At 42.3% G+C, this 19,401-nt stretch overlaps 1 protein-coding gene across 5 annotated transcripts in view; it reads right to left on the reverse strand.

The window, feature by feature from the left end:
• CEP89 (centrosomal protein 89) overlaps window positions 1-19,401 on the reverse strand; it is an 80,464-nt gene that overhangs the window by 37,713 nt on the left and 23,350 nt on the right. The window contains exons 5-9 of one of the 5 annotated variants that reach the window (XM_044932188.2): window positions 15,681-15,783; window positions 12,662-12,690; window positions 10,840-10,882; window positions 7,849-8,067; window positions 6,116-6,258 (exon numbers count right to left, since the gene is read on the reverse strand). In XM_044932188.2, the coding sequence (XP_044788123.2) occupies window positions 6,116-6,258; window positions 7,849-8,067; window positions 10,840-10,882; window positions 12,662-12,690; window positions 15,681-15,783 (537 nt within the window). Of the gene's footprint in view, window positions 1-6,115; window positions 6,262-7,848; window positions 8,068-10,839; window positions 10,883-12,661; window positions 12,691-15,680; window positions 15,790-19,401 lie in introns of all 5 variants that reach the window. The other 4 variants (XM_044932187.2, XM_006061387.4, XM_006061386.4 and 1 more) reach the window with 4 other exon arrangements.

Raw genomic sequence — 19,401 nt, forward strand, 5'->3', positions numbered from 1 at the left:
TTCAAAAGCATCAATTCTTTGGCACTCAGCTTTCTTTACAGTCCAACTCTCACATCCATACATGACCACTGCTCTCACTTCTGTTCTGTTGATCTATGTGTTTGTTTTCATGCTAACAGTATACTACTTTGACTACTTCTTTGTAATACAGCTTGAAATCAGGAGGTGTGCTATCTCCAGCTTTGTTTTTCTTTCTCAAGACTACTTAATATTTAATTTGAGGTCTTCTGTGGTTCCATACAAATTTTAGGACTGTTTTATCTATTTCTGTGAAAAATGCCATTGGAATTTTGATAGGGATTATACTGATTCTGTAGATCCCTTTGGGTAGTATGGACATGATAATAATATTCTTTCAATCCATGAGCATAGAATATCTTTTCACTTGTTTGTATCATCTTTGATTTCTTTCACCAATGTTTCATAGATTTTGGTATACAGATGTTTCATCTCCATAGTAAATCTATTCCTAAGTATTTTATTCTTTTTGTTGCTACTATAAATGGGATTTTCTTAATTTCTCTTCCCAATAGTTTATTGTTAGTGTACAGAAACACAATTGATTTTTGCATATTGATTGTGTACCCTGCAAATTTATTGAATTTATTAGTTCTAACAGTTTTTTTGGTGGAGTTGTTAGGGTCTTCTATATATAATTTCATGTCATCAGAAGAGTCTATTTTACTTCTTCCTTTCCAATGTGGATGCCTTTTGTATCTTGCCAAATTGCTCTGGCTTGATTTTTAGTATTACGTTGCATAAATCTCGTTAAGAGTAGACATCCTTGTGTTGCACCTTAAGTGTCCAGCTTTTCAACTATGAGTATATATTAGATGGGGGCTTGTCATATATGGCCTTTATATGTTGAGGTATGTTCCTTCTATACGCAGTTTGCCAAGAGTTTTTATCACGACAACATGCCAAATTTGTCAAATTTTTCTGCCTCTATTGAGATGATCACAGTTTTCACTCTTACTTCTGTTAATGTGGTATAAGATACAGTACTGACTTCCTTGCAGATACTGAACTATCCTTGGATCCCAGGAATAAACAGCACTTGGTCACGGTATCCCGTCCTTTCAACGTACAGTCATCCCTCAGTATCTGTGAACTGGTTCTAGGGTTGGCTGTGGATACCAAAACCTACTCAAGTGCCGCAGCTGGCTCTCCACATCCACCGTTCTACATCTGCAGATTCAACCCACCACGGATTCTGTAGTACTGAAGGCATTTATTCAAAAAAAGATTTTATGTTAAGTGGACCCATGCAGTTCAAACCCATGTTGTTCAAAGGTCAACTGTGCTGCTGAATTCAGTTTGCTAATATTTTGTTGAGGATTTTTGTACAGCTGTTCATCAGGGACATTGGCCTACAACTGTCTTGGAGTGTCCTCATCTGGCTTTGGCATTAGAGTAAGGCTGGTCTCATAAAATGAGTTCAGAAGTATCTCTTCCTCTTCAGTTTTTTAGAAGAGTTTGAGAAGGGTTGGTGTTAATTCTTGGTATGATTTTTAAAAATCAGCTGAGTTCATTGATCTTTTCTATTTTTTATTTAAATTACTTCTCTGGTCTTTGTTATTTCCTTCCTTCTATTAACTTTGGGCTTCGTTTGTTCTTTTTCTAATTACTTGAGGTATAAAGTTAGGTTGTTAAGTTGAGATCTTTCTTGTCTCTTAGTGTAGGTGTTTATTACTCTGGGCTTCTCTCTTAAAATTGCTTTTGCTAAAAAAAAAAAAAAAAAATTGCTTTTGCTGTAACCTGTAAATTTTGGTATGTTGTATTTCCATTTTCATTCACCTCAAGATATTTTTTGATTTCTTCTTTGGTTCATTGGTTGATCAGAGTAGCATGTTATTTAATGTCCACATATTTGTTACTTTTCCAGTTTCTTTGATTTCTAGTTTTGTACCACTGTGATCAGAAAAGGTGTCTGATATGATTTAAATCCTTTTAAATTTATTAAGACTTGTTTTGTAAGCCTAATATATGATCTATCCTAGAGAATGCTACATGCATGCCTGGAGAAGAATGTGTATTCTACTGCTTTGGGATGCAATATTCTGTATACATATGCTCTGATGGATCATTTCAGGCCAATGTTTCCTTACTGATTATGTGTCTGGATGATCTATCCATTAATAAAAGTGGGATATTCAAGTTCCCTACTATTATTATATGACTCTGTCTATTTCTCTCTTTAGGTCTGTTAATATTCAGTTTAGGGACTTCCCCAAGTGGCCCAGTGATTAAGAATCTGCCTTTCAATGAAAGAGACGTGGATTTGATCCCTGGTTGGGGATCTAAGACCCCCTATGCTACGGAGCAACTCAGCCTGCGCTCTGAAACTGCTGAGCCTGAACGCTCTGGCGGCTGTGAGCCTTGACTAGAAAGCCCATGTGCTGCAGCTGCTGACGCCCATATGCTCTGGAGCCCATATGCCACAAGAGCGCATGCATCTCAATCAAAGATCCCACGTGACGCAAGGAAGCTCCCGTGGGCCGCAACTAAGGCCCAATGTAGCCAAATAAATAAATATTTTAAAAATATTTGTTTTGTATTTCTAGGTGTGCCTATGTTGAGTATGCAAATATTTACAAATGTTATCTCCTCTTCTCAGAGTGACCTCTTTACATCCTAAGACCTTTGCTTCTTATTACAGTCTTTGTCTTAAAGTCTATTTTGTCTGTTATAAGTGCAACTAACTCAGGTTTCTTTTAGCTTCTATTTCCACAGAGTACCTTTTTTTTTCATCTCTTCACTTCAGTCTAAGTGTTTATATCTGAAGTGAGTTTCTTGTAAGCAGCACACAGGTGGGTCTTGCTTTTTTATCCATTCAGCCAGTGCCAGCGAAGCTGCTCAGTCGTATCTGACTCTTTGCAATCCCATGGACTGTAGCCTGCCAGGCTCCTCCATCCATGGAATTTTCCAGGCAAGAGTACTAGAGTGGGTCGCCACTTCCTCCTCCAGGGGATTTTCCCGACATGGGGATTGAACCCAGGTCTCCCACATTGCAGGCAGACGCATTACCATCTGAGCTACCAGGGAAGCCCATTCAGCCACTCTGTCTTTTGATTGGAGGATTTTAGCCCATTTATATTTAAAGTAATTATTGTTAGGTATGGACTTATTGTCATTTTGTTCATTCTTCTCTGCCTTTCTGTTAACTCCTTTGGTTCCTTTCTTCTCTGTCTCTCTTCAATTGTGATTTGAGTTTCTGTAGCGGTATGCTAATATTTCTTTGTCTTTATATTCTGTTTATATACTACAGGATTTTACTTTGTGGTACCATGAGGCTTACCTAAAACAAGTTGGGTGGTGGGTGAGTCGTTTAGTTGCTAAGTCGTGTCCAACTCTTTGTGACCCTATGAACTGTGGCCTGCCAGGCTTTTCCGTCCACAGGATTTCCCAGGCAATAATGCTGGAGTGGGTTGCCATTTCTTTCTCCAGGTGACCTTCCTGACCCAGGGATCAAATCTATGCCTCCTACATCTCCTGCTTGGCAGGAGAAGTCTTTATAACTGCACAACTTGGGAAGACAACTTACAAGTCTATTTTAAGTTGATAAGTTTGAATGAATTCTAAAACTACATGTTAATTCTCCTCTAATTTTATGTTTGCTGCTGCTGCTGCTAAGTCGCTTCAGTCGTGTTTGACTCTATGCGACCCCAGAGACCGCAGCCCATCAGGCTCCCCTGTCCCTGGGATTCTCCAGGCAAGAACACTGGAGTGGGTTGCCATTTTCTTCTCCAATGCATGAAAGTGAAAAGTGAAAGTGAAGTCGCTCAGTCATGTCCGACTCTTAGCGACCACATGGACTGCAGCCCACCAGGCTCCTCCATCCATGGGATTTTCCAGACAAGAGTACTGGAGTGGGTTGCTACTGCCTTATGATGTTACGATTCATATCTTTTTATCTTATGTATTCATTAACAAATTACTGTAGTTATATTTTTACTATTTTTGTCTAACCTTCATATTAGATTTATAAGTGATTAACCTACCAATTTTACATTAGATTATCTTTAATTTTACCATATATTTACCTTTACCAGTGAAATTTTTAATTTCACATTTTACTTTTACTAATTAGTATCCTTTCATTTCAGCTTAAAGAAAGTCCTTCAACATTTCTTATAACGCTGGTGGTGATTAATTCCTTCTGCCTTTGCATGTGCTAAAAATTCTTTATTTTTACTTCAGTTCTAAAGGACAACTTTGCTGGGTAGTGTACTTGTGGTTGGCAGGTTTTTTCTTCTTTTTCCTTTTAGTACTCTGAATATATTGTGCTACTCCCTTCTGGTCTGCAAAGTTTCTGCTGAAAAATCTGCTGATAGATCTTATGAGGGTTTCCTTGTATATAACCAGTTGTTTTTCCTCTTGCTGCTTTTATGAGTCTCTCTTTACCTTTTGACAATTTAGTTATAATATGTTTCAATGTGGGTATCTCTGGATTAATCTTATTTAAAACTCTTTGAGCTTCCTAGATCAAGATATTTGTTTCTTTCCCCCAAGGAAGTCTTTAGAGTTATTTCTTTTAAAAAATATTTATTTATTTATTCTTGGCTGTGTTGGGTCTTCGTTGTTGCATGCAGGCTTTCTCTAGTTGCGGCGAGCGGGGTCTACTCTTTGTTGCAGTGTTCAGGCTTCTCTTTGAGGTGACTTCTCTTGCTCAGTAGTTGTGGAACACAGGCTTAGCTGCTCTGCAGCATGTGGGATCTTCCCAGATCAGGGACTGAATTTGTGTCCTCTGGCCTACCAGGGAAGTCCCAGCATTTTTTTCTTTTTAATTATTTATTTGGCCACACCAGGTCTTAGTTGTGGCATGTGAGACCTAGTTCCCTGACCCGGGATCAAACCCAGGCCCCTCGCTTTGATAGCTTGGAGTCTTAGCCACTGGACTCCAAGGAAGTCCCAGCATTATTTCTTTAAATGAGCTTTCTGCTCCTTTCTCTCTTTACTCTCTGGAATGCCTGTAACTACTTAATGGTATTTTTCACTCTTTTTTAAATTATTTTTATTCTTCTGTTTAGATGAATTTCACTACCTGGTCTTCAAATTCACTGATCCTTTCTCCTACTTGCTCTAGTCTGGTGCTGAGTCCCTCTATTGAATTTTTCAGTTCAATTATTATACTCCTCTGCTCTATGATATCTCTGGTACTTTTTAACATTTTTCTCTCTCTCTGTTGAAATTCACACTTTGTTCATGGTCTCCTGATCTTGCTGAGCATCTTTATGACTGTTATTTAAAATTCTCTATTGAGTATACCACTTATTTACATTTCATTAAGATCAGTTTCTGAAGATTTATCTCGTTCTCTTCTTTAGAACATATTCCCTTTTTTCTTCATTTTCCTTTACCCTATATTGGTTTCTGTGCGTTAGAAAAAACAGCTACCTCTCTCATCTTGACAGAGTGGTCTTGTATAGGTATTGAGCCTCATCCATTAGCCTAGCCCATGTTCTTGGTAGCCTCTCAAACCTCTGTGATTGTCCAAGCTGCTGTCTTTATTTTTAAGTGGTTCCCAGTAGTTGGGGATGTACCAAATCCTATCAGCTTCAAAGGGGAGGACTACAGTCAGTATTTAGATTTAGACTGATTAGAAGCCAGAAATTCAGGCAGCATCTGGGAAAGCATGCAGTTAAACCCATTCCAGGGAAAAAGTGGGAGAAGGGTGTTTTTGTCTGGTCTCTCTACACTAAGCCCAAGTATATAGCTACAGGGGACGCTCCTATGCCTATCATGAATGTAATTCCATTGACTGTGACAGCTAGATCGTTTGGGAGCCTGTAAACACTAGTCTGCTCTCTTTTCAAAGTCTGTGCACTAACAAACAACAGCTATAACCCTGAAGAACAGGCTGAGAATGGAGCAGACATTCTTCCTTTACTTTATATATGTTTATACTGTCCTAATTTTTTACTAAGAGCTTTTACTGCTTTAGTTTTGAGGAAAGGAGAGAGGGACAGAGAAATAGAAAGGTGCCCAGAAAAACTGTACTTCGGATGTATCTTTTTTTATACCAAATTATAATAAATATAAACTCTTTGGAATTGGAAATCAATTCAAGGCTAAAATATCAGTAAACCTGATTTTTCTTAATAGGAAACATTACCTCTTTCTTGGATAAATGCCTGAATTTTGTTTGATATCTACTCAGTTCTACATTCAAACGATGAACAGTCATTTTCAATCCATCATTTTCATCCACCAGTTCTTGAGCTTGTTTTCTTAGATAATGTAATTCAGGTGCAGCAACTACTGAAAAAAATAAATTTAATATTATACCATAAGAACTTAAATTTATCATGATTTTATATAAATTGTCAATTGTCTGTCCTTCTTTCCCTTTAGGCTCACAAATGCAGCAAATAACAGTTATACAGATATAAATGAATAAAAGTTAATAAGTTTTTTAACACTGATTAGTCAACAATGTTTTAGAAGTTTGTGAAACTTGATATATATATATATGATAAAGGTAAAATAAAAATTTTAGATAGGAAAAAATGTCACTACTTCAGATGATATACAAATATGTGCTCTGAAAATTATATAGAATAAATGGAGAATTTACTAGAACTAATAACCTTCCCACACAATAGTAATGTTCTATTAGAAAACATAATAGAAAACAGATCCCACAAAGTAATAGCACAAATAATATCAAGTATCGAGAAATGTGCCTAAGACAAAAAATATATAGGGTTTGTATAGAAAAAACCACATTATGTTTCTTACAGCCATAATAATAGACTTATATAAACAGATAAATATACAGAGAAAACATTAGTGAATACTTATATGACCTTAGCATTATTGTTATTAATTTTGGCTATATCACACAGTATGTGGGATCCTAGTTCCTGACCAGGGATCAAACCTGCACTCCTTAGAGTGGAATCACGAATTTTTAACCACTGGAAACCAAGGGCATAGATCATAACAGAAAAATATCCTATACACATAGCTGAATTATTAACAAATTGAGAAACAAACTCAAACATAAGTGCCATAGGGCTAAAATTCTTAATACAGAAAGAGCTCCTATAAATCAACAGAAAAGATAAAATATCTCAATCCAAAGTGGGAATATTTATGAAAGAGAAAGAAAATGACCTGCAAAGATAATGAAAAAAATATTCAACTTCATCAATAATAAAACAAATGGAAATTAAATTAAAATGGGATTCTTCTTTTTTAACCACTCAAACTAGCAAGGAAAATATAATCTTCAACATTGGTTAGCATGTGGTGAAAGAGGCACTTTTATATGGTGCTCATGGGGATAAAAACTGATATAAAACATATGTAAAATATTATGCTAAGAACCAAAAGAAGTACTAGAATTTCTTTAGCATAATAAAAATGATACAACAGGTGAAATCAAATTTCAGCAAGTATAAGGATATTAGAGAAGGCACTGGCACCCCACTCCAGTACTCTTGCCTGGAAAATCCCATGGATGGAGGAGCCTGGTGGGCTGCAATCCATGGGGTTGCTAAGAGTTGGACACGACTGAGCAACTTCACTCTCACTTTTCACTTTCCTGCATTGGAGAAGGAAATGGCAACCCACTCCGGCGTTCTTGCCTGGAGAATCCCAGGGACGGGGAAGCCTAGCGGGCTGCCGTCTATGGGGTCACACAGAGTCGGACACGACTGAAGTGACTTAGCAGTAGCAGCATAAGGATATTAATGAAAGACCATAAATAACCAAACCAAAATATCAAGAACATGAATATCAACAAATTTATAATATTTGTTATAATTTTAACTTCCAAAATAAGTACAAAATTTTGAATTCCTGGTCCTTCCTGTAACAAAAGAACTAGATAGTTGTCCTCACCTTCCTGAGAGGATGCTTTCTCAACCTCTTTTGGCTTTCCATTTTCTTTTTTCATCCTTTCAAGTTTTAACTGCAGTTCTTTCATTGATTTCTTTATAATGTTAAGTTCACGTGTAAGGGCTTGATTTGCATTGTTTAGATGCAAATTTTCTTCCTTTAATTCCTCTAACTTTTCTTTGGTTATTTCTATACATCTTTGACGTGTTCTACCAGTTACATCTAAAAAGGGACAGGAAAAAAGTTTTAAAATACTAATTGATATTAATAATTTTACATCAGAATTACAGGAGACTATTTCAAAAACCAAAGGAGCAACTTCTTTATGTCAGTGCCTGCAAAGAGAGTGGCCTATACAGCAAAGACTGTGATCTGTTAAGACTACAGTGAGCAATAAGAAGAAGGAGAGGGAGGCAGGAGCCAGTGGAGGCCTTTGCTTATCGTAATATGCAGAGTGGAGGTTGTATTCTGCAGGCCACCAGGAGCCAGAAAGCCTTTCAGCAGAAGTATGGAAAGAAGGAGCTATACTCTCAGATGAATCGCTGAGGCCAGGGGTGAAGAAAGTGAGCAGGAAGGAGGCCTAGCCCAGAGGCAGGCAGATCAGTCTGAAGGCTCCTAGAGTAGGGACAGAGAGGAAAGGACATGAGAGAAGAATTCAGGGGCAAAAACTTGGCAGGGTTCAGCAGCTGACTGGGTGTGGGCAGTGAGGGAGGGGCAAGTCAAGAATGAGCAACAAGTTCTGAGTTTAGAAGATATCTAGCCAGACAAGGGGAGAAGGCAATGGCACCCCACTCCAGTACTCTTGCCTGGCAAATCCCATGGATGGAGGAGCCTGGTAGGCTGCAGTCCATGGGGTCGTGAAGAGTCGGACACGACTGAGCGACTTCACTTTCACTTTCATGCACTAGAGAAGGAAATAGCAACCCACTCCAGTGTTCTTGCCTGGAGAATCCCAGGGATGGCAGAGCCTGGTGGGCTACCGTCTATGGGGTCGCACAGAGTTGGACATGACTGAAGCGACTTAGCAGCAGCAGCAATAGCCAGAGAAGGAACACAGCCTGGCAGAGGGAGGGAAGCTCAAGTTAGGACACAGGTCCAAAGATCTGAAGACAGCCTCTGCTGGAGACACGGAGGAGCCACCAGCATGTAGGTGTTCTTGCAGGCACCAGGGTGAGAAAACCAGAGGCTACAAAGGAATTTAGGAAGGAGAAGAAAGATTGGAGGAAAGCAGAGAGTGATATTCCATAGGGAGATCAAAGGAAGTGAGGACTATAATGGGCTCCTGGCCTGGGCAGAGCTTCTGTGTGCAGATGGAGGGAGGGGTACTGGCAGCTCCAGACAGCCTCCCCTGACCCCTGACACACACATATCCAACCCCTAGAACATGAAAGAAATGAGTAACTTCACAAGTACACAAAAACAAGAAGCAATCTACCAGGAATCCAGGAAAGAAGACATTTGAGATTAGACTGAAGATGGACACTGCAGCCTAAAATATGCAAGGAGAGGTTAGCTACGAGAGGGGGTGGGGGTGCTTCCAGGGGTGTGCCTTGCCCTGGCAGGTGGTGGGGACACAAAGCGGCCTAGAAAGGACTGACGAGATATCTGTCTAGAGTGCCAGACAGAAGCAGCAGGGCTCAAGTCTCCCTGGGCCAAGCAGTACATATAAGCCCTGAGGACAGAGAGGCAGGCAGGCCCCAGTGCTGGAGAAACCTAGGAAGAAGAGGAGCCTCCAAACTCCCTGGCTGATGAAACACCCTGTCTATGGCCGACAGTCACTGGAGACAGACTGTACATCTGACAGCCCACTGCTTCCCCTTCTGAGCAGCCTATAGTAATCAGATATGGCATCCCCAGACAGACGAACTGGGACTCCCAAGGACCAAACGAGCACATCACCAAGAGCCACAGGAACTGAGAGAGGCACCAAAACCAGATAACAGAGGATGGAGTTGGCTGCAGCACAAGCTACAAGATTTGAGAATGAGTGCGGTTAAGATTTCAGAGAGATGCTTGTCAATACTTAATAGAAATTATGAAAATAAAGGGCTTCATTAATAACACAGATTCAAAAGATGGGCTGAGCAACAGAAGACATACAGTGAAGAATGAACCTGTGGGCCAGATGTCAGAACCCCAGCAACATCCCAGAACACAGCACCAAAAACACTGAGACAGAAATGGTGAAAACAGAGCCAATCCGATACGGAGGACAGACAAAAGTCTTGGTTACTTGACAGGGTTTTCAGACTACTGATGTGAGGCACACAGTGAAAAATTACAAAATCCACTCTGGAAGCTAATGAGGCTCCCCAGTCTGCAGAGGGGAGAGGATGCCACCAAGTACCTCTAGACCTCTCAGCTCTGCCTCGAGCCCCTGAGCAGAAACCCCGTTTTCATATGCCCCCTCTACCAGTGCATGTGTTGCCTGAGTGCCGAGTTACTTCAGCTGCGTCCGATCTTTGTGACCCTATGGACTGTAGCCCACCAGGTTCTTCTGTGCATGGGATTCTCAAGGCTTACCACTGGCACCACTTGGGAAGCCTCCCCCTCCCAGGGCCTGTCCATAATCCCATAGGCCCATGTATCCACCCCCTCTCCATCAACCCCAGGCTTGAGCACATCCCATACGGACATACAGCCACCATCCAATGTTTGAATGTTTGGACTCTCTGTTTTGGTTTTTTTTTTTTTTTTTTGCAGGGGGCAGGGGTCACACCTCTTGGCATGTGGAAGCTTAGTTTCTTGACCAGAGATCAAATCCGTGTCCCCTGCATTGGAAGGACACCAGGGAGGTCCCATAAACTCTCTATTTTAAGGCAAACTTAAAGGAAGTTCAACGAACTGCTATCTCTTTCCAATTTCAAAAATGGGACAGAAGCAACAACCTTCACAGGAAAAAAAAAAAAGTGATCTTTATTTTATGTGAGACTGTACTGGGTGTTCTCTGAAATATAAGTTTTTCAATTACAATGAAATTCAAAAGGCAAATACCTGGACAGAGTGGAGGTTTTTCACATAACAGTGGTTCTTCATGCTACGGAAGGAAAAAAACAGGACAGTAACAAATTGACCTTAGCATCTTCTAAGAGCGGCCTGGCACAAGCAGCAGGTCGTCATGTACCAAACAGTAAGCGCTTCCCCCGTCTTCATTTCGGCTCTCGTAGTTGCTCATTTCTTTTAGCTTTAAAAACTTTAATATTCACTGTTTCTTTTAAATGAACCTAAACCTTAACAGTCCTCCCCTCTTGGCAAGTTCTCTGAGCAGCAGGGGAAGGCCTGCTTTCTTCCCGCCTTTCTGTCCATGAGTTTGGCATCTTTTGACTGAAATATAGGTGACTTATACTAATGTATTAGTTTCGTTGTATAGTAAAGTGATTCAGTTACACATCTATATTTTTCTAATTCTCTTCCATTATAGGTTATTACAAGATACTGAATATAATTCCCCATGCTACAGAGACCATCCATGTTGCTGATCTATTTTATATATAGTAGTGTGTGTTAATTTCATACTCCTAATTTGTCCCTCCTGCCTTCCCCTTTGGCAACTGTAAGTTTGTTTTCTGTATCTGTGAGTATACTGTTTTGTAAATAAGATCATTTGTATTGTATTTTTAGATTCCACATATAAATGATATATAATATTCGTCTTTCTCTGTCTGGCTGACTTCACTCAGTATGACCAACATCTCTAGGTCCATCCATGTTGCTGCAAATGGCATTTGATTCTTTTTATGGCTGAGTAATATTCCATTGTGTGTGTATATACGTGTGTGTGTGTGAGAGAGAGAGAGAGAATATACACCGTATCTTCTTCATGCATTCATCTATTGATGGACACTTCCATGTCTTGGCTATTATGAATAGTGCTGCTATGAACATCGGGATATATGCATCTTTTCGAATTAGAGTTTTCTCCTCTTCTGAATATATGCCTAGTAGTGGGATTGCTGGACGACATAATAACTAGTTTTTAGTTTTTTTAAGGACCCTCCATACCACTTTCCACAGTGGCTACATCGATTTACATTTCCACCAGCAGGGTTCCCTTTCCTCCACACCCTCTCCAGGGTTTATTATTTGTGATCAGTCATTGTGGTCACGTGCAGGTCCTACGAGTGACAGGCCACCAGTTCACATTCTAAAACACGTGATGTGACTGTAGGGGCTGAGCAGAGGTGGACAAAGCAAATTCTAACTGGCCTTCCCTCCTTGGGATATGCAAAAAGACCCCATAAGCTGCACAGAACCACGTTTTTAAAGCACTGAGAAAAGAATACAAGACCCTCCTTTTCAACTTGAAACTTAAAGGAAAGGGAAGTCTTTGAATTTTTGTTCATTTTTCTACTACACATCAGCCTGATACTAAGTTTCTAATTTCTGCTGAAAAGTAGATAAGGTTATAAGTTAACTCTACCGAGAAGTTTTTAATTTTTAAACTCCCTTGACATCACAGAATTAAAAAGTTAAGTATAACTATTTCCATGTCTGCAAACTGGTTACTGTCTATTCATTTTACAAAGTAGAAAGCAAATGTAAGTGCTTTCTAATCCCTCAATATATTACATTCATTTTAAACTATGCAAAACATGAGTTTCTTCATGTTTTAAAACTATTTAAAAAAAAAACATTCAATAGTAAAGTGTACAATGACAGAAAAAACAAAAACCAACAAAAGAAAAAAAAAAAAAAAACTAGACCATGGAAAAGAACTCTTAACAGAAGCTTTTCCCCCCACAAATCACAAAAGTTGTTTTGAAATTATGGTAGAAATTCTATTTAAAAAGAAAATCCATTAAAAAAAAATTCTTACCTTTAATTTCAGAACAGAATGTTTTCCATCTGATGAAAACAGAGAGAGAAAATTTTGTAAAGGGGAGAAAGACATCTGACAGCTCTGAAGAGTACAATCTTAGGCACTCACCTTCTGCACACGAGCTGAACCAGCCCATGAACCGGCCCAGCTCTGAACTGCCCAGCTCTCCCCCTGCTCGTTCCTGACCGCCTTCAGTGGCTCACGTGACTGCAGAGCTCAGGCCGAGCTCCTCCGTGTGCCTGTGAGCCTCCCGGCCTTCCCAGCACCCTTGCCTGTGCCCTCCACCATTCCACCTGCCATTCCCCACGGGGGCTAAGGTGCCACCCTCCCTGCCTCCTCTGCCTCCAGCAGCAGTCCACTCGCTCAGATGCTGGTACCTCGACCAAAGGATGGCAGTGTCCAAGCTTCTTGGCTGGGTATTGCTAGGGTACTAGGTGGCTGGCACCTCAGGCTGGTAGCCTTCAGACAATAATTATCAGCTAGCATTTAATGGCACCCCACTCCAGTACTCTTGCCTGGAAAATCCCATGGACGGAGGAGCCTGGTGGGCTGCAGTCCATGGGGTTGCAAAGAGTCGGACACGACTGAGCGACTTCACTCTCACTTTTCACTTTCCTGCATTGGAGAAGGAAATGGCTACCCACTCCAGTGTTCTTGCCTGGAGAATCCCATGGACGGAGAAGCCTGGTAGGCTGCAGTCCATGAGGTTGCACAGAGTCGGACACGACTGAAGCGACTTAGCAGCAATAGCAGCAGCAGGCAAGAATACTGGAGTGGGTTGCCATGCCCTTGTCCAGGGGATCTTCCCAACCCAGGGACTGAACCTGGGTTTCCTGCGTTGGCAGGCGGATTCTTTACCGGCTGAGCCACCAGGGAAGCCCTGCTGTGCTTCACTCATATGACTGAATTTAATCCTTCTAAGACTCTTAGGAGAGGTGCACTCAAACTTAGGAGAAGCGGGGTTAAGGAACTGGCCAAGTCTCATGCCACCTGAAAGTGACAATGTCCAGGGGCATTTAATGCCCACCACAAGCCAAAAACCACTCTAGGAGCTTCACTCTCTCCCAGCCACCACCTGTGCTCCAAGTTCATGTTCCAAGTGTGCCAGTTAACACTGCCTTTAACTTCCAACCCCACCTTTATTGCCTGCTCCTGTTACTGCAATGGCTCTCCTTTGTCTGGTGGCGCAATAATAAACTGCACCAGTAGAGGGTGCAAAAGAGACACTGGAGGAGGAAAGGGCTTGGGTTCCTCATTCCACGGGGCACGTCTCCATCCTGTCTCGTGTCCTGGGTCCCTCTTTCTCCCTCCTCTCCTCCCCTCTTTCTAGATGGCCAGCAGCACTTCCCCACAGGCGGCTCCTCCTGGAACTCCCCAACAGATGGCAGCCTTCCAGTGAATTCTGTTAGCACCACACCTCAGCTAACTTCTCCACCTGCCAGCGGGCCAGAGCTGCACCCTTGGGGGCCCTATGTTAACTACATAGGAAGCAGCTGTTCCCGCTGTCATTCCCATATTCTTTAGATTTATTTCTACCCCTTAATAGGCAATCCCGTTACAGTTAATAATTCTTGACATTAAACTTTCCCGGTTCAAATCACCATGGACTTTCTTTCCTTTTTTTATTTGGCCACTCAGTTCCCCAATCAGGTATCGAACCTGGGAAGTTCACCAGGGAATTCCCTCACCAAGTATAGATACTTTCTGTCTCTTGATTAGTTCTGACTGATAGTATGATGCATCAGGCTTTAGAAAAATAATGCAGACATTGGAAAGTGGATGGATATGTATGAACATAAGGAGATATTCAGGGCGTGTTATAAGATTTTTTTTAAAGGTAATTAAATATCATGTATGTACATACACATTCTAAGCTGTTAAAATTATACTTGATGGAAGTACAATTATGTATATTTAACCTCATGTATTTCTGCATTTTTTACAGTGAGAAAGTATTAATTCTAAAAGAGACATACTTTCTACTTGAACTTAACACACACACAGATTTTCCCACAAGGATAAAATATGCTGTCTAACCAAGTGGCATTTTCTGGCACAGGTATTAGAAGGCTGGAATTCTGTGTTCCAATCAGTCCCCTTGTGCTGAGTTATATGAGAGTCTCCTTGGGCCCTGGGCTTCCATAGTGGCTCAGACTGTGAAGAATATGCCTGCAATGTAGGAGACCCAGGTTAAATCCCTGGGTCAGGAAGATCCCCTTGAGAAGGGAATGGCTACCCACTCCAGTATTCTTGCCTGGAGAATCCCATCGACAGAGGAGCCTGGCGGGCTATTGTCCTATGGGGTCGCAGAGCTGGACACGACAGAGCGACTAACACTTATCTTACTTATCTCCTTGAGCCCAAGCAATTCCCTGAGGGTCCTGATAAAGTAGTTATCGGTGCCCACTACATGCCAGGCTCTCCTTCTCACTTCTCAAACACAAGGCACATATTAGGAAATGGAAAACGGCCTTTGCTATTAATGAGCTGAATTCTCTCACTGTGCCAAATGAAATATACAAAGGTATGCCGTTCCAAAGCTGTATTATAAATATATCCATGCGTTCATTCACCCAAATCACCTGAAGTGACAGGCAGCCGTGGGCCAAGCCCTGCTCCAGGCCCTAGAGCCAGCCTGGTGAACAAGACAGACAAGCTCACTCAGCCAGCCCGAGGAGCTCACTGCACGCCCGTCCCGCATGGCACTGGTCATGGGTGCAGAGAGGAAGGAGCACGGAGCTTCAGAGCCTGAGCCCCGATGCTCCCCCAGGGATCCTCTCACGACTGACAGAATGGCAAAATGGACTCCAAAGTGAAGGCCTTATGCATTAAAGACAACCAAATACCCACGCAGTCATTTTCACTGTATCCCAGGAAGAACAAAGCTCAGGGATATTATCACTTAAAATCATGGAACCACGGTATGGAGGTGCAATGGTTATATGTTCCTCCAAATTAACCAATATTTATGGCCATAAAATGCTTTTACATGAAATTTTTTAAAAACAATTTTTACCTTTTTCTTGTGTATTCTCTGATGGAATAGATGAGCCTGGAAACCCATCTTGTTCAGAAATACTTTCCTCATCTTCAGTGTCCACCCCGTGTGATGATGGAACCTTTTCCTTACAGAAGACAGAGAAACAACACGTGGTAAGTACTTCTGTATAAAACTTCCTCCCAACAAACTCAGCTGTCTTATTCCATACCCTCTCCACTGCTACCTCCCCTCCAAGACACCCATGGGTCCCTCAGGAAAAGCCCAGTGGCAAAGGCAGTGCCATCCAAATCATGCTCAAGCCAGCGGCCCCCAAATGTTTTGGCACCAGGGACCAATTTCATGGAAGACAGTCTTTCCACAGATGGAGGTGGGGGGTAGGGGATGGTTTGGGCAGTAATGCAAGCCACGGGAACAGCAGATGAGGTTTCGCTTGCCCACCCACCGCTCACCTTCCGCTGTGCAGCCCAGTTCCTAACAGGATAGTCCGCAGCCCGGGAGTTGGGGACTCCTGGCCTAAGCCATAGAGACCTTCACAGCTATGCTGCACCGCATCCCACCCCATGCTACCTAGGCACCTGCCTTCCCCATTCCTGCCAGGGACCAACTCAGGAAAAGGAGCTGCCTCCAGCCTGCTCTGTGCAGCACCCAGTACCACCGTGCCCTGGTGCTGATGCTGCACTGTTCACCTCTACATGGGGCAAGAGCTGCCGACCTGCCCTGTGAGAACCCTCACCAAGGCAACTGTGTGGGATCGGGGCCCATTATGCTTGCTAGCTAGGAGGCCACTGTGAGTGGATTCCTGATGGAATGGGACTCTCCCCCCACCACTGTCCGTGAAAAACTCCCTTGCAGGGTCACAAATGGTAGAGCTGCCCCCCACAGACCTGTGAGCCAGGTCTGGGACCACCCCGATGAGCAGGAGGCTGCCTCACTGGCAGGGCTCTGGGAGACAGCGGTGTGAGGACACAGGCTGCCTTCGGGGAAGAGCAGAGAACCAGGTCTTGTACAAGAAGCTGAGGCTGGTGCTCCCTGGGTGGCTTCCCTTCCACTATCCTGACTCTTCGTAAAATCCTGCTTATGTGATCAGCCTGGCTTAGCTGTGCTGTGCTGCAGGCCATGGACGTTCCATCCCCATGGCTGGGAAGGGGGCAGCATTGACCAGCAAGATGCCCAAAAGAAGGGGCATTTCAGGGCCAAAAGCTAAGGCTCACAGGCCCACCAGGCTGAGGGTAGAGGGCTGGGGTGACGTAGCTCAGAGCTGCAGAAAGGTCTCCCACTCTACTCATCATTGAAGAAATTAAAAAGAAATGAATCTCTTAAGCTTTTAGCTCCTAGGGACCATCTGCCTTGTTTACCCTGTCAAAGGTATATTAAGCTACTCACTTTTATTTAGGAAGTATGAAATGCTAAGGCGACTCAAATACTATCATGAAAAGTGAAAGTGAAAGTCGCTCATTCGTGTCTGACTCTTTTCGACCCCATGGACTATACAGTCCATGGAATTCTCCAGGCCAGAATACTACAGTGGGTAGCTGTTCCCTTCTCCAGGGGATCTTCCCAACCCAGGGTTTGAACCCAGGTCTCCCACATTGCAGGCTGATTCTTTATTAGCTGAGCCACCAAGGGAAGCCCAAATACCATCATAACGATACCCTATTATGGAAAACTGCTTGTTAGTATCTACTAGTACGAAGGCTGATCGTACCTTATGGCTGATCATGCCTTATGATTATACATACACCACTCATCAGTATATATGAGTGGTACATACCCACCACACATGAACGTTCATAGAGCACTCTTCCTAAAAGCTCCAAACTGGAAACAACCAAATATCCACCCTTAGTAGAGTAAATAAGTTACTGGATGTTACAGCTGTCCCATGGGATATCACACAGCAATAAGAACGAACCAACAACTCCCACAGAATGACAGAAGACTCTCAAAAACTCCAAAGCATACATAATGTATGATGAAAGTCACAGAATCTCTAGAATGTGCTGTGTGCTTAGCTGCTCAGTTGTGTCCAAATTCTTTGTGACCCCATGGACTGCAGCCCACCAGGCTCCTCTGTCCATGGGGATTCTCCAGGCAAGAATACTGGAGTGGGTTGCCATGCCCTCCTCCAGGGGATCTTCCTAACCCAGGGATCAAATCCAGGTCTCCTGTATTGCTGGCAGATTCTTTATCATCTGAGCCACCAGGGAAGGACAAAACTAATCTAAGGTGATTTTTCTAAGATATAACCTGCGCTTGGAGTCAGGGCAGTGGTTAACTCTGGGGGAGCAGTGACTCTTCTCAGTCACAGAGGACTCCGGCAATCTAGCAGTATTCTTCTTCTTCTTTTAATCTGGGTGGAGGCTACTTTGCAAAAATCCACTGAGCTGTACAGTTACAGCTTATGTGTCTTTTGTGTATACGTAATACGTCAATAAATAAGCCTAAAGAATTTGTGACAACATTCTAGAAACACTCTAAAGTTTTAATGCAAAGCATTGTTAAAACTACCAAATACTTCAGAGTGTGAACATGACCTGGGTAACTAAAACAAAAGCTGTCCGGGTGCTGAAGCGAGAGAGGTGGAGGCCGGCGCCCCAGCCACAGTGCTGCCATCCCCGTGGCCAGGAGCGGCCTTTCCCGCATCCGTCTGCAGCCCTGGCCTAAGCGCCTTCACTCTCTTCCTGGGGAGGACGCTAACTAGGATTTTAAAGAGTAAAATGGAGTGAAAGAAGCCAGAAAGAAAAACACCAATACAGTATACTAACGCATATATATGGAATTCAGAAAGATGGCAACGATAACCCTGTATGCGAGACAGCAAAAGAGACACAGATGTATAGAACAGTCTTTTGGACTCTGTGGGAGAGGGAGAGGGTGGGATGATTTGGGAGAATGGCATTGAAACATGTATAATATCATATGTGAAACGAATCACCAGACCAGGCTCCATGCAGGATACAGGATGCTTGGGGCTGGTGCACTGGGATGACCCAGAGGGATGGGATGGGGAGGGAGGAGAGAGGGGGGTTCGGGATGGGGAACACGTGTACATCCGTGGCGGATTCATGGTGATGTATGGCAAAACCAATACAATATTGTAAAGTAAGAAATAAATAAAAGAAATGGGGATTTCAAAAAAATAAATAAAGAGTAAAATGTACATGCTAGAATTTACAGGGTGATTATTGGTGTGGGGGGGGAAGCTGGTATAACTTTAAGCTAGTTGAGGGAAAGAAATATAACTAAAAAATCCATCAATCCAAAAGAATGAAAGGAGAAAAAAGAGAGAGAGTAATAGCACAAGCAGGAGAAACAGACATGACAGGTTTAAACTCAAATATACCCATGAATACATTAAACATAAAAGAGCCAAAAGCTCTAGTAAAAAGACAAGAAAATTTTGTCAAATTTGGTTGACAAAAACTATATACTGCATTGAATTATAAACCTTTTTTGGCGGGGGAGGGGGTGGTGTACGGTGTGTGCAATATGTGGGATCTTGGCTCCCTGATCAGGGATCAAATCCTTATCCCTGGATTGGAAGTGCAGAGTCTTAACCACTGGACCACCAGAGAATTCCCAAATTGTACACTTTAAATGGATGAATAGTATGATATTAATATGTGAATTATATCTTGGTAAACGTAAAGGAAAAACAACTAGATGCTGTTTATAAAACACAGCTAAACATACGGATGTAGGAAGGTTAAAATTAAAGGATAGAAAGAAATACACC

Source organism: Bubalus bubalis, chromosome 18 (assembly GCF_019923935.1).
Source record: "Bubalus bubalis isolate 160015118507 breed Murrah chromosome 18, NDDB_SH_1, whole genome shotgun sequence".
NCBI lineage: Eukaryota > Metazoa > Chordata > Mammalia > Artiodactyla > Bovidae > Bubalus > Bubalus bubalis.